We start from the raw sequence: 20,126 nt of genomic DNA, 5'->3' as shown, positions 1-20,126 counted from the left end.
TGAAGTCGAGAAAACACACATGTACATTTTTAAATAAAATTGCTCTCTTTATGGTGGCTCCTTAGAACTGATACTTGGTTATGTTGGTGCTACAATTACATGATTTAAGTGATGTTTTTTTAAAAAAAAATACTCCTGACTTGGAAACTGGTATTATGAAATATTTATCTGCTTCTACCTACCTAAGATACAACTTTTTATTGTACATGGTAAGAACAGTGGGCTCACAGGATAAAGCTCGAGATATGCTTTTATATATTGAGTTTATGGAAAATATATTCATTTTAAATTTATGTCATTTACATGCTGTGTTTTCCAGTTCAAAGAAGAGCTCGAATAAGTGTGCCATAATCTACACGGCATGAAATTCAGGACATTCAGAACAGTTTACTGTGATACAATCCATTATTTAAATAAAAATAAAAATATAATTTAAACATTTAAAAAGAGGTTTCCATGTTCTCGAGCACACAGGAGAAGACACAACAGCAATCATTATCTGCATGACCTGATTTTAAATTCTGTAGCATAATTGCCAGCCATGCTAGAGGGAAATTTTCCCAGGCCTGTTAGAAAACCCTTTTTGTACTATTTCCCTGCCAGTGATGGACTATTCTACCAAGATTCTTTGTACCTTTGGCCAAATTCCTGCCAGACAGTGATCTACCACAGTCAATGAAGTCACTCAGAAGACCACTAATTCCAGATCATAATTTTTGCAGCATGCCCCAAACACCTAATCCTGGCTGTATCATACTACATGCATCACATCCAATATTAGTTAAGATAGGTGTGTGGCTGCCACAGTAGCCATGAAATCCTGAGCAGCTCCAGAAAAAAACAATCTTGGCATGAATGCTGAGGCTCTCGCAAATCAGAATACTGGGTGGGATGTAATAAGTAATTATAGTAGTAATGCGTTTGGAAAGAATGATGCACACGTTGAATAGTTTAGAGAAGTCTTGCTTACTCCCAGATGATTTGGGTGACAAAGACCTGGGTCCAGAGTGTCAGAAGGTGCTTGAGCATGTGATGGCTAGCCAGTTCCAGACCCTGATGCAAAAGCCAAATGTCTGGAATCAGTTCATTCTGGTTTCTGGCCCACCCCTCATGCTGCGTTCAGTGACTGTGTCTCAACTGATTTCATGGCTAATGCAGTTCTGCACTACAACAAAGGGGCACAGAGAAGGCAGAGTACAGTGAATAGCAGTAGTGCTATCTGCTCAGCACGGCTGTCTGCAAAATTTACTATAAAGCAGCAAACGCTTGCATCTCCTGCTGAACTCTTCAATGGAGCCAGCATTGGAACCAGGCAAGACCTGCCGGTGCAGCTCATGGCTGCTGTAGTGACAGCCAGGCTGTAGCCTCCTAAGAAGGGGTTTCCCCCCAGCAATCTGTTTCCCTTCCTTCCACCTGGCTCCATAGTTTTATCTGCTCAGTCAGATGTTACAAAATCTGTTAGTGTATTGTAAAACATCTTTCCATGTTTTTCTCTGCTGTCATTTTACCCTATTCCTTTCATGATCTGCCTTCATCTCTCTCTCTCTCTCCCCCACCCCTTTCTTCCTCCCATTTATTTGTCCTTTTGGATGTCAATTCCTTCTCATCCCTATCCAAGCTGCCAACTTGGAATATACTTAGTAGTAGTATGGCAGGAAATAATTGTTAGTATTAGAAGTGGAGAATTACTATCTCCACATGATCCATAGTAAAAGGATGCTTCTCACTTCCACTCTTTACATGCATGGCAAAATTAGCTGCATGGTTTGGATCAGGGGCAGATGGAATCTTTGTCCAGGGAACATGATGTTTCTCAGCTGTTACTGTTGAATCTATTGGTCCTCACAAAAGGACTATGCTAGATAACTTTGTAAAATCTTTCCTGTGTATCTGTAGAATTTAGTTTCTTCCCAGTCAAGTGAGCATATAAGCCCAGAAATTTATATGGGTTAAGGGAAATGAAACAAGAAACATAAAATGTCTTTTCAACAGCCAGAGGTTTTCAGGGCAATATATTCTATGACCCTCTAGGGTTTTTAGTATATATGTATAAATCTTGCAAATCTTACAAATTATGTTGCCCTGTATTTTTAGGGAAAAGGTCTGTATCAGCGTGTCTTTCCTCTGAGGAATATACATATGAATATTATTATCATGGATATAGTGATAAATTATGCATTCAATGCAATAAAGTATTAGAAATACCTTATAATCATGTCCCCCAACCAGCAACTCTGCTCTTTTAGCATTTTGGAAGCAGTAAATATTGAACTTCAGTTGAATTAAGAGACGATAAACAGTTTTATTGGAAATGACAGCTCCCACGTTCCTCCACTTAGATTTACCTTGGCACAGTAAACGTACAGTAAGGCTTCACAGATATCCCATGGGCCGTATTCTGCTAATACAAGATTGTCACAAAGTTGATTTGACTATTACGCCAATGTCAACGTGGTCTTTGGGAGCCTATGAAATATTAATGTTTATATTTCATGCCCATACATACTGATTGGAAAATCCCTCCATGTTTTCCTTGAAAGTTTTATCTACTGATGCAAACCCTCCAATCCTTTCCCAGATAGCTGCTTTCCAAGCTACAGACTGTGTTTACAAGAGCAATATCACATGGTTTAAAGTTTAAACCATTCCTAAAAGATTTAGGAATAAACAAAAATTCTACTAGTAAACTAAGCATTGTGAGATTTAGGCAAGGCTGACTTCTCTTAATATACCCCTAGCAATCGTGGCATGGAAAAATGGTAGATAATTTGATAAGAAAGAAAGGAACATGAAAATGACACGTGTTGAGAAAAATGACAGTGTTAATTTGACTCAATCACAAGTTCCATTTTCCTCAATCTTCTGTCTTCGTTTTTTCCCCCTTGATCTCAGCATCTTTGGAATAGTTAACTTTATTCCTTTAATAGCTACCACACACTGTCACTTAACTGGTTCACTGATAAAATTCACCTTCAAACTTGTTTCTCAAATCTATAATTGTAAGATGGGCTTTTTTGTTTCTCACTTCCTTTGTATGTGAAGAAAAGATATAATTTCTTAGCACTTTTCTGTTCTGTCTTCAGGAAAACAAAGGGAAGATGTGCCTTCATAAGTCATTGTGCACTTTTATATCACTTAGACAATTTTTTGCTGGTGAGTCCGGCTGGGTCCAATGTTTGCACAAAATGTCTGCAACTCTTCCAGGCAGTGATGCAGGACCTTGGTGTCCCCTTGGCGCATGAGAAGACAGAAAGCCCCATTGCATGCATTACCTATTTGGGCATCCATAGACTCCATTGTGGGTTGCTCCTGCTTACCCGCAGATAAGCTGCCTGCCTTATATACAATTGTCAGCACTGTTGTGCAAGTTGAAATGTATATTGAGGGAGATGCAATGCTTGTTGGGTCATTTGAATTTCACCTGCAGGCTGGTTGCGCAAGGCAGGGGTTTTTGCCTCTCAGGTTTGGGCCTGCCTTCTCAGGCATATGGGTCACATTCTTTTAAAATCAGGGTTGCCACTCAGGTGGCCTCAGATGGACTCCCTCCAGAGGTGGTCAAGACCGGAGGTCACTGGAGATCTAATGCATATTGCAAATACGTGCAGCTTAGCTTTTTATGGTGACTACATTGCTGCAAGCTTTTCCGGCAGTCGGGCGAAAGTTTTTATTGTTGGTAATAGTATTGTACAAACGAAACCATTTTTTTTAACATCCATGCAATGTCACCCTCTAATTGTTCTTCTTCTGTTTCCTTCTGAGGCTTCCCCTGGTTTACCTGATAGTTACCAAATCTACACTGGCTACCAGTTTATTTCAGGACACTTTGCAAAGGTACTTGTGATGAACTGTGAAGCCCTAAATGTCTAGGACCTGTGCACCTGAAAGGCCATTTCTTGGATTATGCTGATTTTTTAAAAATTGGATTCTTACTCCTGACATGATAATATTTTGTTTTTCTTTATTGAATGCTTTGTGATCATTTCTAAAACTCTCATGAGTATGGAAAGGTCAAATATAAAAAAGGAAATCTCCCTCTTGGTCTTACCTTTTGGCATTTACTCTGAAAATTGAAATTCTTTATCACACACTCCATATGAATGAGCTATGTTCAGCCTGTTCTGTTTATTACTTGAAACTCATTTTAACTTTTGTCTCATTCATTGGAAATGCCATTGTTGCAAATCTGGGTAGTCACCAGGAAACCTGTGTCTGTTCAAACAGATGTGAATTATTTGGTACCGTAAATCAGGGGTGGTCAACCTGTGGTCCTCTAGATGTTCATGGACTACAATTCCCAGGAGCCCCTGCCAGCATTTGTTGGCAGGGGCTCCTGGGAATTGTAGTCCATGAACATCTGGAGGACCACAGGTTGACTACCCTGCCATAAATCACCACAAAACCCTTCACTTTCTCCTTTCATCAAGCATCATGTTTTTGCCCAGTTTCTGTGTGAAAGGTAGAATCCTAATTGTATTTTGAGCATCTTCTCAGTCACTTATATAAAACAGATGACTCAAGCTCTTCCTCTGCATTTCTTGCAATTCTTTTCTTTTTGAATAATTTTTTTTCAAAGTGGCATTTAATCTGCAGAAAAATTAAAAAAGATGTACAGATGCTAGAAAAATTGTGGCTTTGTTCTCTTGGTCTTGATGGTGCTTTTAATTTTCAGCTATGTTTTATGGCAGAGACATATTCTGAATGTCCTTGAATGCTTTTTTCCAACAATTGTAAGCAAAGCAATATGAAACACAGGTATTTTCACAGTGAAAATGGCAAGGCTGTATTCCTGCAGTTACTTTATTCTTCCCTGATGATGTTCCAGGATACTCTACCATGCCAAGTGCAAGGCTTGACTTGGTATCTTGCCACACAGATGTCAGATATTTTGTTTGTAAGTGCCCCAATACAGCAGGATGGAGGTCAACCACAGCTCCCTCTGTCTCTTCCCAAATCTATCTCCTTCATCGCCAGGCATGCTGAACTGCCAATGAGAGTCAGGCTGACAGAATCAGAGAGGGAAGGAAAGTGGATCTTTTCTGTACCACGAATTTTGCCTGGCCCAGCACTGTGGGGCTAATTTCAGCTTCCAGATGATGTTGGCACCAGCCTGGGGCAGTGCTGGGCATGGTGTGACTCAGGCCCTCAGTCGGCCTGTGGCAAGGGATCATGGCCCAGGACCACCATGGGCCAGTGCCAGCATCATCCTGAAGTGGAAATTAGCCCTGAAACTGGATTAGCACTGGGCTGAATTGTGACCTATTAGGATGGTTTCATGTGGGCAGCCATTTTGGTCTGTAGTAGAAAAGCAAGATTTGAGTCCAGTAGCAAAGGCAGCTTTGACTCTCAGACGCTTATACCCTGGAATCCAACAAAATTGCCAGCTTTCAAGAGTCAAAACACCTCATTGGGATGGGAGGCCATCAGCATTACAAAATAAACACCACAAGAATGAAGCATGGGCACTGCATTTTTCAAAGCATAATTTCAGAAAGTTACCTGTCCTACCTCCAGAAAACAGTAGAGTAAAGAAACAAGGAAGGAGAACTGAGTACATGGCAATCTGTGCCTGCAGAGCATTATACAAAGGAAAATTAAATCAATCTGTGACATAAAAATAATTGCTTGGAGCTATATGGCTGCCATTTCCTGTGGTTCCTTTCCAAGTTATTTCAGTACAAGTTATTTCACACAGCTTGGGATGTAACTATTCCTGTGCTGTATCTGTCTCCTATAGAAGAAATGGGTGTGCCTAAAGTGCTGTCAAGTCACAGCTGACTCATGGACCATTTCCGCATGAAGGCATCTAAGGCATGAATCCATGCTCCGCAAATGCATGGTTCTCGTTTCCGGACAGGAGTCTTCTCCCGTGTTTGCTGACTGCCTTGTGCTGGATTTTTGCTTCCTGACAAATCAGGTGGCTGAGTGGAAGTCAGGACAATCCAGCCCCACCCTGTTTTGGCTTGTCAATCACAGTGACACAGCGTCAGCCACCAATCACTATTCAGCGCCATATTCCCACACTCTAGTGCCCCCAACCCGGCCTGATACAGAAAAAAATTATTTAAAAAAAATCAAGATATGCATAGCTACACAGATCTGTTGCAACATACAATGATTTAAAGTTAGCGAAGTGGTGTTTTCATGTCTTCTCCCCTCCCTTTGCAGGAGAACACCATTTGTGAGCAGTGCAGAGGGGTGAAAGAGAAAGCAGCTGCTTTTCCTTGGCTCCCCAGCATGGCTGCAAAAAGAGGAGTGCAGCGGGGCAAAGGAAAAAGCAGCGAGGTGACCCGGCTGTCTGCCTCAGCACCTTACCACATGGTCAGGCTATAGTCCCTTAAAAAAAAGGAGGAAGAAAGAACGTGTCTTGCTGCTCATTGTCTCCTGTGATAAAAAGGGGCAATGACCAGGCAGAGTCGCACCAGCCCCAGGAAAGCCATGGGAGGGAGGTGATGTCATGGTGAAGCCCGAATAAACCCCGCAAACAAACAGAGGGTGAATCAAGGAAAATGACTCATGCAGAAATGGTCATGGTGACCCCTCATAGGCTTTTCAAAGCAAGAGATGTTCAGAGGAGGTTGTAACCAGGGTTTGACTCAGGTTAGCTTTCAAGATCTAATAAGACTGAGCTAGCCTGGGTCATGCTGGTCAGAACAGAAGTAAAGGAGAAGGCCTCTCAATATGCTTTCTCATATCTTTCTGGTTTTGCCTTAACTAAATTCCACCCCTGTGAAGAATTCTAAGGAACTCAAAGACATGCTCAGTAATCTTCAAATCAACCAAAGGCATGACACTATTTATTGTTTGGGGGTTTTCTTTGAAGGGACCTGACATGGCTGCCTTCAGTTTTTGTTCCTAGCAGTTACCGTTTTGAACTGTGTATATTGCCCATTTCAACCCCTTTGCCACTACTCTAACTGAACTCTTTTGTGACAAGAATGACAAAATTGGAAGCATACTGAGTGATGAAATTGTTTCCTGTGTTTTTGCCAGAACTCCCGTATTGTACTGCTCTAAGTTCAGTAATGAATGTGAGTGAAAAATGGTTCCTGGAACCCTACAGTGCTTTGATGTGACATCTTACCTGCCTGTTCCTGCCCACTTTAATCATTGTATAGAATGCACCTAAGCAATTTTGTTCTTTAAATTAACTTTGTGTGTATATGTGTGTGTGGAAGAAGCTAGAATAGTTTATAGTTATGAAAAATGTAATAGTGCAGTATCACCTGCAGTTAGCTTGTATGTTGTTCTTTGTTGTTACGTAGAACCTGTATGTATAAATTATTCATTATGTCAATTGTTTTTTTTTCTAATACTGGTTTATTCAAAGTTATCACTGTCAGATGAAGTGACAGAGACCGCAAGATTTTGTTCAAAGTTAGCCTGTAATGTATACTAAAGTAAGTGGATAAAAACCTAAGAACTACTTTGATGAATCGAACCAAAGCTCATCCATTCTAGTATTTGTATCTGGTCTATGACTTCACAATAAAAATCCATATTTTAAGAGTTTCCCCCCAGTTTACTAAACCCAGTGCACATGCCTAGTCAGTGTTCTGTGTGCAGTCTCAGGCTGAGGAGCCAAGCCAGAGTTAGTAGCTTAATAAGGCCAGATGGTTCTTCTAATCACCCCATCCCTTCTGGGCTGGCAGCCACATGACCACCCTCTGGCCATGTGCGGTGGTGGCATTAAGGTATAGTCAGTGTCAAGGCAGTAGTTCCTTCAGCTTCTATATTACGAGGTGATTTGGAGAGTCTGGGGATGGCAGAGTCCTCAATTTGAAGGCCTTAGCGCTCCTTTAGCCACAGATGCAAAATTACACACAAATAAAAGTGAATCAGATAAACATCCAAAACTTTTGCTGAAAGGTATATGTGCAGATTGTGCCGACTTTAAAAACTTAGGAGCCATAATTGAATCCACTGACTGAATCCAGCAGTTTCTGGAAGTGTGCCACGCTATTAAGGGAAGAGAAATTATTTTTAAACATATCCAAGAAAGTTAAGGCAGAGTGCCAATATGTGCATAATATCCTCAGTGTATTTTTTTATGGCAAGCTTTTGTTGGGAACTTATTTTAAGAGGATGTTTCCCATTTATACAACTGTGTTCATATAGCATAGAAACAGCCAATGTGAGCCAGTCGTGCGAAGTGTGAAGTAGGCTGTCCTTCAACAAATTTGGATCAAAGGCCCAAGCCCTGCTGATTCTTTTTTTTTTTTTTGGCCTATATATCATCATCCTATACATATCATGGGATAAAAATGTTCAGATAAGATCTAAGACTGCTTTAGTTAGGCTGATCTTGTGACATGTGAAAGTCCCCATGTTATTTACAGGCACCTGGCCTAACTAAGCATGGTTCTAGGGCTTGTACTGAGTTTTCAGCTGTAGCTGATTAAATAGAATTTATTTCAGGATGAGGCACACCAGCCAAAGAGGCTGAATGACATTAGTGATAGGTTAAGTCATTTCCGGAGACAGAGATCATTTTCCTGGCTTTGGCGACAGAATGTGGGATCCAGTTCTAGTTTCTGAGGTTTTTTTTTTTCAGAGGAAAGAATTGGCAGGAATATAATTGCTGACTTTGCTTAAATAGTGAGCAATGTAAATCTTGTGTAAAAAAAGACATTGATCTAATTTTACCCTCTAATTTTCAGATCTGGGGCTGTGGAAGAGAGGAAAGGTGGCAAGGAAGTTCCCTTCCCATGGCTTAGTGGTAGGACAACCATTTTGCACTCAAACAGTCCAAGGTTCAATCCTCAGAATTTCTAGTTAAAGCCATCAGTGAGTGATATTGTGAAACATCCCAGAGAGTTGCTGACTGCCAGAGTGGACACTGAGAGATGGATGGTCTCACTCACTCATTTTTTCATCTGGTCAGATCCGATGAATCCTGATGAGCAAAGGAATTAGCCCATTAAAATGTGGGAGATGGGGAACAGTTACATTTCTCCCATAAAATATACGGCAGCAAAGTGGGTAGAGTAATTCCAGGTGAATAATAAATATTCTTAACATGCAGCAAGATCACCTGTTATTGATATTAACTGTTTATCCAAAACAATTGAGTTATGGAATTCACTACCCCTAGATATGCTTATAGGTTAAATAAATGGCAGATTGAAGGCACCTAGGGCCATGATGCCTCCCACCTTGAATACCAGAAGCTCAACAAGGGTGTTCATGGATACCTCTCCAAGGGCACTCAGTAAACTTCTAGGATTCAAATAAATCTACCACCCTAGAGAGTTTCTGATGTATCAGCTAAGATCCAGCAACCAGAACTTGCTCAGGGTCCCTATCCCCAAAGAGATGCAATTGGCCTCAACCAGGGACAGAGACTTTCCAGCCCTGGCCACAGCCTAGTTGAATGCTCTACCTAGTGAGATCACGGCCCTGCAGGACCTTAACCAGTTCTGCAGGGCCGGTAAGACAGAGCTGTACCAGATAGCACCTAGTCTGAGACCTAGAAATAACTCCAAGAACATGCTGGCCTCCCTGCTTAAAAGTCTACCCCTTAGACTAAGGTGACCAGATTGTTCCACTTTTGGAAGGACATCTGGGGGCATATATATATAAAATTATTTTTGCATTCTAAGAAACTCCTTGTTGCTCCATATAGACCAAATTTTTAATCAAGACCCCCCCCCCCGTCAATGGTGTCCCGCTTTACCAATGTTACAATCTGGTCACCCTACCTTAGACAAATTCTCTAAGAACTCCATATGGCCCTGCCTTGGTTCATCAACCACTCATGGCCATAGGTTTTTGAATTCTTTATTGTTGTTGTTATTGTCTTCATTACTGTGGAAGGGCAGAGAATAAATTCCTAAATAAATAAGTAAGTAATGTGAGTTCTACAATATTTTGTACAGGGAAGTAATTTCCATGTAAGAAATGGGTGTTGTATGAACCACAAATCGCCCAGAGCTGTATGGAAGGGCGGTATAAAAATCTAAATTAATAAATAAATATGTAAATACGCTCTGTCTCTCCAGAAATCCATTGCTTTTCTTTCAGTATATAAAAAAAGAGAAAAAGATCTGTGAAGGGCTGGAGACCTCAGCCTGTAGTGCTGTGAAGGTTTTGCCTTTAACAGAATGGCTTTTCAAAGCTGCAATACACCAGGCTGATTATTAGCTATAAATCTTGATGCTCTTTCTGAACAAAAGTGTAAACTTTAGGGAAGCAACGTACAACTGAGTTACCAAACTTCACTCTTGTGTTCTTGGAGTCCCCGCATCTGCTTGCCTCATCAAAAGGTTTAAATGCTTAGACTTCCCCCCCCCCCCTTCTTGCTTTTCTCGTTTTCAGTGTTTTCTTTTCTCTCCATCGTAGATTTTTGTTCAGCTATCATATTCAGGAGAGACTTTACAAATGCCTGGAATTATCTAGGGCTGATCTGTTTTCAAAATAAACACACATAGAAAGATGGCTAAGGCCCGTCCAACAATTGACTTTCCCATACCCTGCTCACATGTAGTGGGGGCCTGCCGACTGAATGTATGCCCTACTCACAGTCTTCCCAATAGACAAGACTCTCCTGGAGTTTGAAAGGGACAACGTGGGGATTTTGCCTGTGTGGACATGCTATGTAAAACCTTGTTTTTTCAGGGTTCTGATTTGTATTAAAGCAGAATATCTGCATGTTGCCTCTTTGAAACATGGAGGGGTATGGTGATCATATATATTAGGAGGCTTGCTGGTCTCTTGGTATACTTGGATGGACTATAGTATTTTTCTAAAAGGCTCCTGAGAAACATTTTAGCAGAAGGCAACCTGTACAGTTTAACAAAATCATGGTCGTCAAGGGTTAATTTGTTTGGCTTTCTGGTTGGTAATGAAATACGTTGTAGAAGGCTACGTCTGAGTATTTGATCTAAGCTCTAAGACTGTCTTTAAATGAAACTTGTTGAGTTACAAAACCCAGCAACTTTCCTTCTTTTCAGGCCAAAAGGAGAACAGCCGATGGAAAAAAATGGTTAAAAGCTTTTTATTCAGAGCAAAACAGACAGTCAAAACCTGATCCAGAACCAGCACTATTTTTCAAGAGCTCAGTTTCCACTTAATGCAAATGGTTAGAATTTTACATTTATATGTTCGTGGGTTTTGAAGAGATCATCTTCAAAGCCAACTTTCCATTTTACTGTTAATTTTTTTTCTTACAATGTATTAAACATTGAAATAATCTTTATAAAATGAACTTTATACCCGGCCAGTGTTGTAAAAAGAATTTTTGCATATGGATTGCCAAAGGAGGCCTTTCTTGTCATGGCTCAGTGAGCTGTTCATATCCTGAACACTGGATAACAGAAGAGTAAAACCCAGTAGCAGTTTTCTAGTGAGCCAAGTAAATTGTTGCTGTGTTTGGTGATTTGGGCAAAGGGCAAAATAACTCACTATGTAGAAATGACATGGCATGACTGTGCTCCCATATGAATAGCTTGGAGGGTTGCAACCTGCTCTGTAGAACATGACCTTTACCTTCAGAGGTGAGGTGGACTCCCACCATGGACAGAGCCTTCTGTAATATGGTGGTCGTTGTGTAATGACCTCTTGGAGCCCTTCACCTAAAGTCAAAATCGATTTAAACATTCTTTTTTCACTGTGTCATAGAATCACAGAAAAATAGAGTTGGAAGGGACCTCATGGGTCATCTAGTCCAAGTCCCTGCACTATGCAGGATGCTCATAACCCTATCGCTTATCCACTGTCACCTGCCACCCCCTTGAGCCTTCACAGAATCAGCCTCTCCATCAGATGGCTACGAAGCCTCTGTTTAAAAATTTCCAAAGATGGGGAAACCCACCACCTCCCAAGAAAGTCTGTTCCACTGAGAAACTGCTCTCACTGTCAGGAACTTCTTCCGGATGTTGAACGGAATTTCTTTTGAATTAATTTCATTGGTTCTGGTCCGTCCCTCCAGGGCAAGAGAGAACAACTCTGCTCCATCCTCTATATCAGATCCCCTCTCAGTCATCTCCTCTCCTGGCTAAACAGACCAAGCTCCCCCAACCTTTCTTCATATGTCTTGGTCTCCAAGCCCCTCACCATTTTTGCAAATGGCGATTAAGCTGCAGGCACTTAAGAACTGATTGTATTCTGTTCTGTCTTATTTTATATTTTTTAATTCATCTCATGCCAATAAAGATCATTGTGTGTGTTGTGTGTGTGTGGGAGCAGCGACTCCAATTGTAGCTTCAGAACAGCAAAACAACCTTGCCTGCCACAGTCGAGCCTAGCCCCTTCGCTTCAGTGCTGGTTTCACAGGTAAGGGGGGATCTGCCGCAGCAGCGTTCCTGCTGGCTGAGGGTTCCAAGGTGAAGTTGCGTACCTCTCGGCTCTCTCCTTTCCCATCTTGTGGCAACCTAACACCATTGCTATTGAAGTGGAGAGTTATGACTCCTCTTGAGGGGGAAACAGCATAGTGGGCAAACTGCAGACACCGTTAAGGATACTGTGAAACGGGCACCTTGTTTTGCTGCAGACTGTGTGTTTGTTCAAGGAAGTGGTGAGCCAGAAATGCTTTCGGTGCTATATTGATTCCAGCAGATGTGCATAAATCTTTTGGGAATGGTTAAAGACAGTGATCAAACTGGGGCACTTGAGATGACGGGGGAACACCTGTCACTTGTTTGTAACACATGTGCCCCACTTCTGCTGGGATCGTTACAGCTGGATGTGGTAACACTTAACAGCGTTAGCAGATGTTTGTAAGTTGTGGGATGTTCTTGCATCCCTTTGAACCCGTAGAATCGTAGATCGTATTGTACAATATACTTTTCAGGATTCATTGACAAACTGGTTGGCACAATTAAATGCTACATGAGTTTGGATTAGCTAGCTGTAGAACTCCCAGATCTGCCTGTCTTTTGCCAGTGAGTGAAGCATTTTTTTGTTTCATTTGAGGTTCCCTCTCTAGGTCCTCCTAGCCCTCCTCTTTGGGTGTGTTTATGTTGTTTGTATTTGCGTTTTAATGTGGTATGTATGCATGTATTTGAGATGCTTGAAATAGTTTAGCATTTGCTCCCTTGGAGACCCTGAATTAGGTGGGAAGGCAGGATAGAAAGATTTTAAATTAATAATCTCTTATTCCCAGCCCCGTCTCGTTTGATTTTGGTAGGGACATGCACCAAAAATAGAAATGTAAAAGAATCTATATTTTTCATATTTGGATATATTGGATTCCCTAAAAAATCAGAATTCCCCATTTCATGGTTTCCAGGTTCTGGTATGATATTTGGATCCTCCTCCTCCTGGATTTCTGATTTTTTTTTTTGGCTCCCTTATTTCCTAAGGGTTGAACCGTTCAGGGGGGCTGCTGGGTATGTTTACTGCAGCACCTTGCAGTATGAATTACAACACTGAATTGCTTGGCAACAACAAACTTTAATTCCATTTTTGGACATTAAATGTCATTGACATGAGCCTTAATATGGATGTCTTAGCACTAAACTAAGCACATGTGTAATCATCTTTGAACAATGTATCAGCCAAGCCCATATAAGCATGGCGTGACAATGTAACCTGAGAATGATTGAATGTGCTTCTGTTTTGGTACCGAAAACTTGATTTGGCAGACAAAGCAAGCTCCCCAGTGCCTTAAATGCATGATCCATAATGGCCTTTGAAGGAGGCCTCCTTGGCAGAAGAGAGCATGACCTTCTCCATAGCAGTCAGACAATATATCTCTTAGGACAAAAGAAAGAGGAGGTGGTGATTTTAACCTCTTCCTCCTCATCACTGCAGCTTCCTAATTCACATGGTTGCCCTGTGATTCCAGGGATGATGTGTTAGAAGACCAGAAAGGAAGGTGGAAGGAAAACTCTACATAACTTCTGTGGACACAAGGGACACAGCTTTAAGTTGGGAGATACCTGAAAAGTTGTGGGGTGGAGCCTGAGGAGGGTGGGATTTGCAGAAGGGCAGGACTTCAGTGGGGTATAATGCCACAGAGTCTACCTTCCAAAGCAGTCCTTTTCTCCCAGTGAACTGATCTCCGTCACCTGAAGATCAGTTGCAGTCTTAGGAAACCTCCAGCCACCACCTGGAGGGTGGCAACCCTTTTGGACACACTGTTGGATTCATGCAATGTCCTTCTCTTATCCCTCAGTTGTCCTCCTGCTTTTACATAACATGTCCACTTCCATGCACATGTGGTGATGTTATTCATGCTATGCTGAATTGTCTGTGAATGCAAAATATGACTTTGCTTAGATCAGCCAAGGCAGATAAGCACAGCATTTTTCCTCTTTCGACTTTGGACCAGCAGTAATGTGCAAATGAGTCATTTAGGCTGACAGCCACCAATGTTCCCCTGGGATATGCGATACATATTTCTCTTGGCTCTTGCTTATCAGGATGCATATCACAAACACGTTGCGGTACTCAAAGTGTGAGATAAAGTTGTTTAGCAGTTCTTCATCCACCTCATAATGTGCCTCAATATGGCATTAATTCCAGAAGTAGGAAAGGGAACCAGCTGCCAGTTCCTGATGGAGTCCCATGCTCTGTCACATGCAGCAGAGGTCATGATTTTTCTCCACGCTCTGATTTATGCACAGTTTTAAAGTACTGTAAGCATAGACATTGGCTGTGGGCGTCACTTTTTCCTTCTGTTGAAGCAGGATGAATATGCACTTTCTCTGGGTACGCAAATGCAAACATGAGAGACACACTTAGGAGAAAAATATCTGTCAAAGAAACATGACAGCATTACTTCCCAGTCTTGTTAACCACACATTTATCTGCATATCTTGTGCCAAATTTAAAGCAGGTCCCATAGAAAGGCACCCTCAATCTAACATTCAATAACCTGTTTAAATTAATCCCCCTGAAGATAAATAAGTCTCCTTCAGAGAGGTTGAGAGATGTTCTTATTTAATTTGGAGGTCTGCTGTATTCACTGTAGTATGGAATTAAATACTTGATTTGGTCACATCATGCCCTTCATGCCATAAATCCCCCCTGAGCTCATCTGGCATTTTATAGGACTTTTCATTACCACTTTCTCCAATAGTTAAGAAAATCCATGGGGACAAAATGATACTAAGTGTGTAAATAGATTCCATCTGGAAAGCTCATCCTGAGGGTATTTATGATGATGGGAAACCATCAACACTCACCTTGGAAGCAACCAAGAGGTTTCGTTATTTGTACTGATCCTCATGCTGAATGTAATACAGCTGGTTATTAAATGTACCTAGGAGTCAAAAGTGGGGTTTAGTTTGCAGACGGGGAAATGGCACACAAGCATTAAAGCCAACTGCTATTAAAGTAAAAGCGATTGGATTTTGGAGGCCATAATCAAAGAAGCATTCATTTAATCACAAAACCTATTTTATGAGTAACTGGGTGAAAGGATAGAGACAGCCAATGGGGTGGGTGGATTCTGCCTCTGTAGATTAATCTAATATTTTTTCCTCTTACTGCATTCCACAAGCTCCAAAGCCTCAGGTTCCTTAAGGTCCCTTATGCATTAGGCCAGTGATCCCCAACCTTTTTATCACCGGGGACTGCTCAACGCTAGACAATTTTACTGAAGCCTGGGGGGGAGGTAGTCTTTTGCCGAGGGACATTGCTGCCGCCTGAGCCCCTGCTCTGCTTGCTTTCCCACCGGCGCCCCTGACTTCCCGCCACCCTCTGGGGGGTGCTGCCCACAGCAGCTGCACAGTGCTATGCCAAGGGTGGAGCCCCAGCCATGGCAGCTGCCAGAGAGCACCAAAGGTGAGCTGGCAGCAGAGTGGCAGGGCAGCCCCCAAGGCAGCAGCCAGGGAGAAGAATTAAGAGGAGCTGCAGCCTGGTACCAACTGATCTATGGACCGGTCCCGGTCCCTGGACTGGGGGTTTGGGACAACAGCATTAGGCAGAGGATGGGGGAAGAACCAGGAAGGTGAATCATCTACCTTCTGATTTTAGCCTGTATTAGAATGTGATGCAAAGGTCTCAGACTCTACAGTAGAAGCTCTGTTCATTTGCCTGCTATAAACCAACAGGAGAAGTCTTGTCATTCTTTTACATGGCTTTCTTGCTTCCTACAGATTGCTAGAGGCAATTGTTTTTTTTTTAATGAGAGATGAAGATGATTCTTTGCTCCGTATATAATTATTTTGTTGGCTGTCACTTCTGGTCAAACAGGTTTTGTAAAGACACAGCAGGCTAGAAAACTTTCCCCACCCCACTTGACTGCCGTGGCTGAAAGCAAGAAAGGACATATCTTCATGTAGCAGATTCTAAATGGGGCACCCCCATTCTCCCAGGAATGGCAATTTCTTCATACAGCTCTGCAGTGCAGTTGCCTATCGTGTGATAGCTTTGACAACTGGCATTCTCCAGCCAGCCCTAACATGGATAGTTCTGGCTAGCTCAGTCTTGTCAGTTCTCAGAAGCTAAACAGAGTTGGCTTTGACTAGTATTTGGATGGGAGGCCTCCAAGGCATCCCAGTTCGTGATGCGGAGGCAAGCAATGAAATACCACCTCCAAAAGTCTCTCACCTTGAAAATGCTATGGGACCACCATAGGTAAGCTGTGACTTGATGGCAAGTATAAAAAATCCAGTCTGAACCACTGGTATGAGCACGTGTGCCTTACCCTGCCTGTTCTACTGAAAACAAAGTAGGCATTTTACCTCTAGAGACAGAAGATCAGGCCAGCTTTGGCCCTAATACCCTTCTCATAAACCTCCTGTTTAGTAGACTTGCCCACTTCTCAGAACCTCCTTTTGATGTGCCCCAGTGGCTTCCCTCACTGGAAGACACACAAGGCTGTCACAGATTCATCTTGAGAGAAACCATGCACACACATGCACTTACCAGCAACACCACAGGTATGAAACATTATGTAATAATGATGGAATCAATGGAATGCTGTGAAATGCTATTAGCAATAAATAACAAACAAGGGTGGATTATGCACTTACCCCTTTTCACCAAAGGGATTTGATGGAGAGGCAAAGGTAGCTCTTGATAAAGAATTTCACAGTAGAACTGGGAATTCTATATTCCTTAATAATTATTGCCTTGAAGCCTGTAAAAGATTCAGGTCTCCCTGAAGGACAGTAAGAAGAGGGTGAGCACTTCTGATGTGAAACAGAAGGCCACTGCTTGAAGGGTGTGATAAGTCTAGTCCCATTTAGCTTCCAAATAAATACAGGCTTAGTTTGAATTTTGGGGTGAAAGCTTTCTTTCTTTTTGCTAAAACAAAAAATCCTGAAAGCAATCTTATTATAAATAAGGAATGCTTTCTGTTTGTGGAGCCTTTTGTAGACTCAGGCTACTATCCTGGGGACATTTTCCTGGGAGTAAGCCCTAATGAATTAAATTGGAGTTACTTCTGACTAGTCCTTCTTTAGGTAGGGTTGCCAGTCACCAGGTGGTGGTTGAGGGTCTCTCTGAATGACAGCTCATCTCCAAGTGACAGAGAGAGGTTCCTCTGGAGAAAATGCTTTGGAAGATAGACTCTATGGCAGGGGTAGTCAAACTGCGGCCCTCCAGATGTCCATGGACTGCAATCCCCAGAAGCCCCTGCCAGCATTCGCTGGCAGGGGCTTCTGGGAATTGTAGTCCATGGACATCTGGAGGGCCGCAGTTTGACTACTCCTGCTCTATGGCATCATGCTCCTCTGAAGTCCTTCCCCAAGTCCCACATTCCCTAGGCTCCACTCTCAGAATCTCCAGAAATTTCCCACCCCATAATTAGCAACACTATTCTTAGGATCTCTCTCTTAGACCATCAACAGATGATCTACAAATGTGAGGATGGGGATCCTACTCCTCTTTCTCATAGGCCTGAATAGTTCTGTCAATCATTGAAGTGTCCAGGACCAACTAATTACCTTTTTGAGCCCAGTACAAAGATTTTGCACCCTACCACCATTCTGTCTCATGTATACAAGGGATACAGAGGAATAAATAAGTGACAAGCCACCCTGGGACAAGCCTCATGTCAGGGATGGAAGTATATGTGGCTGTTTTGGTTGATAGTAATTGCAGATGTGGCTCTCAGCAAGCCATCAAGTGAGTACTGCTGACATAACATCTAGCCTGAAGAAACCTCCCTGCAAAGTTTGTCTACTATTTTGTAAAGTTTTATTGTGATATATTATTTTAAAAAGAGCCTCTTGTGGCGCAGAGTGGTAAGGCAGCCGCCTGAAAGCTTTGCTCATGAGGTTGGGAGTTCGATCCCAGCAGCCGGCTCAAGGTTGACTCAGCCTTCCATCCTTCCGAGGTCGGTAAAATGAGTACCCAGCTTGCTGCTGGGGGGTAAACGGTAATGACTGGGGAAGGCACTGGCAAACCACCCCGTATTGAGTCTGCCATGAAAACGCTAGAGGGCGTCACCCCAAGGGTCAGACATGACTCGGTGCTTGCACAGGGGATACCTTTACCTTTACCTTTATTATTTTAAAAATTCCAGTGAACCAAAAGAATTGCAAACATTTTATACATAGACTGGTTCACTTTTAATCTTTAGTTTTCAGGTCCTTTAAATAACGAAATCATGAATTATCAGCCCAAAGTCAATATTACTTACACTTCAGTGGACAACATGCCTCCATGTCTTAACTAGTCTTGCTCCATAGTAGAATGCCTACAGATTTTGATGACTACAAGCTTTCTCCAGTGTGTGATATTGTAAAACAGAGTTGTTCTTGTTTATTCTCTTAATGGAACTCTTTTCTATAGAATTCTTCAACCATGATCTATGAATAAGCTTTTATTTCCTGCTCATATTATCATAGAGTTGGAAGGTACCTCATGGGTCATCTAGTCCAACCTCCTGCACTATGCAGGACACTCACATCCCTATCGCTCATCTACTGTAACCTGCCACCCCTTTGCCTTCAAAGAATCAGCCGCTCCGTCAGATGGCTATCTAGCCTCTGTTTAAAAATTTCCAAAGATGGAGAAGCCTGTTCCACTGAGAAACTGCTCGAACTGTCATGTCAGGAACTTCTTCCAGATGTTTAGATGGAAGTTCTTTTGAATTAATTTCATCCCATTTGTTCTGGTCTGTCCCTCTGGAGCAAGAGAGCACAATTCTGCTCCATCCTCCATATGGCACCCTTTTAAATACTTTAAGATGGTTATCAGATCCCCTCTCAGTCATCTCCTCTCCAGGCTAACAGAGCAAGCTCCCCCAACCTTTCTTCATATGTCTTGGTCTCCAACCCCTCACCATCTTTGTTGCCCTTCACTGGACACGTTCCACCCCTCTTCAACTGGGGTGCCCAAAACTGAACACAGTACTCCAAGTGAGGCCGAACCAGAGCAGAGTACAGTGTAGTTGAGTCCCTTGTTCTCTCTCCTTTGTAAAATATGCCTTTTCCCACCCCATACCTGATTCTGGAAGTGCCTTATATGAGCCAGCATCACAACTTTCACACAATAACCTACCCCTGTGCTCGTGCTCTGAGATTGAATGTAAAATGTTAACTCTTCACATTTATATAACTCTTCACATTTATATATTTACATTTATCCCCTTTCCTCCTGCAGCTTACTGTACATGGACACCCTTTGTCCCATTCACCTCAGAGGTCAGAGAGGACTCCATAATACAGTGTGTTCCCACAACAAATCAGCTGAGCTGGCAGTGGAACATATATTTACATCTTTCAACAAGCATCAGAAACCAGTACAGTGGTTGGGAAGAAAGAGTAGAAGAAAGATTGCCAACAGTAAGGTAATTTTTGAGAACTGAGCTTTGTGCTGTTATAGTATCTCCATCACAAAATATTTACTGCTGCGGTAGTTAGAGATGGGCAGACCTCAGAGGTTTTGCTTTGAATGTGTGGTTATCCTTGTTGAGGCTTCAGGCAGTTGGTCCAATCTTCTGTGGCCTGGATCCACAGCGTCTTTCCTGAGAGCTGACTACACATTTGGTGAGAACATTGTTTCAGTATGTTTCTATTGAGCCCAAAGTAGGCTATAGTATAACATGACCATTTGGGAGACATTTAAAAAGTTCTTGAATTGTGTTCACATTCTTTTCCCCTGCCTCTTACATTTCCAAAGTTGCTATAACATTCTAAAACCTGTTTTTAAATGTAAATGTAGATGAGCATTCATTTGACTTTTCACCCAAACAAATGAAATGTCTGTGTTGGAGTGGTGTATTTCAATAC

General features: G+C 42.1%; 1 protein-coding gene across 3 annotated transcripts in view; it reads left to right on the top strand.

Annotated features, from left to right (window-relative positions):
• Positions 1 to 20,126, top strand: part of LOC143843083 (arylacetamide deacetylase-like) — an 86,558-nt gene that overhangs the window by 29,174 nt on the left and 37,258 nt on the right. For 2 of the 3 annotated variants that reach the window (XM_077348660.1, XM_077348661.1), the window contains one exon: positions 19,498 to 19,684. In XM_077348660.1, the coding sequence (XP_077204775.1) occupies positions 19,508 to 19,684 (177 nt within the window). In that variant the 5' untranslated portion in view covers positions 19,498 to 19,507. Of the gene's footprint in view, positions 1 to 19,497; positions 19,685 to 20,126 lie in introns of those variants that run through there. The other variant, XM_077348662.1, reaches the window with a different exon arrangement.

This window comes from Paroedura picta, chromosome 8, assembly GCF_049243985.1.
Source record: "Paroedura picta isolate Pp20150507F chromosome 8, Ppicta_v3.0, whole genome shotgun sequence".
Taxonomy (NCBI): Eukaryota; Metazoa; Chordata; class Lepidosauria; order Squamata; family Gekkonidae; genus Paroedura; species Paroedura picta.
The sequence above is the reverse complement of the archived record's forward strand: the minus strand, read 5'-3'. Positions and strand labels throughout refer to the sequence as shown.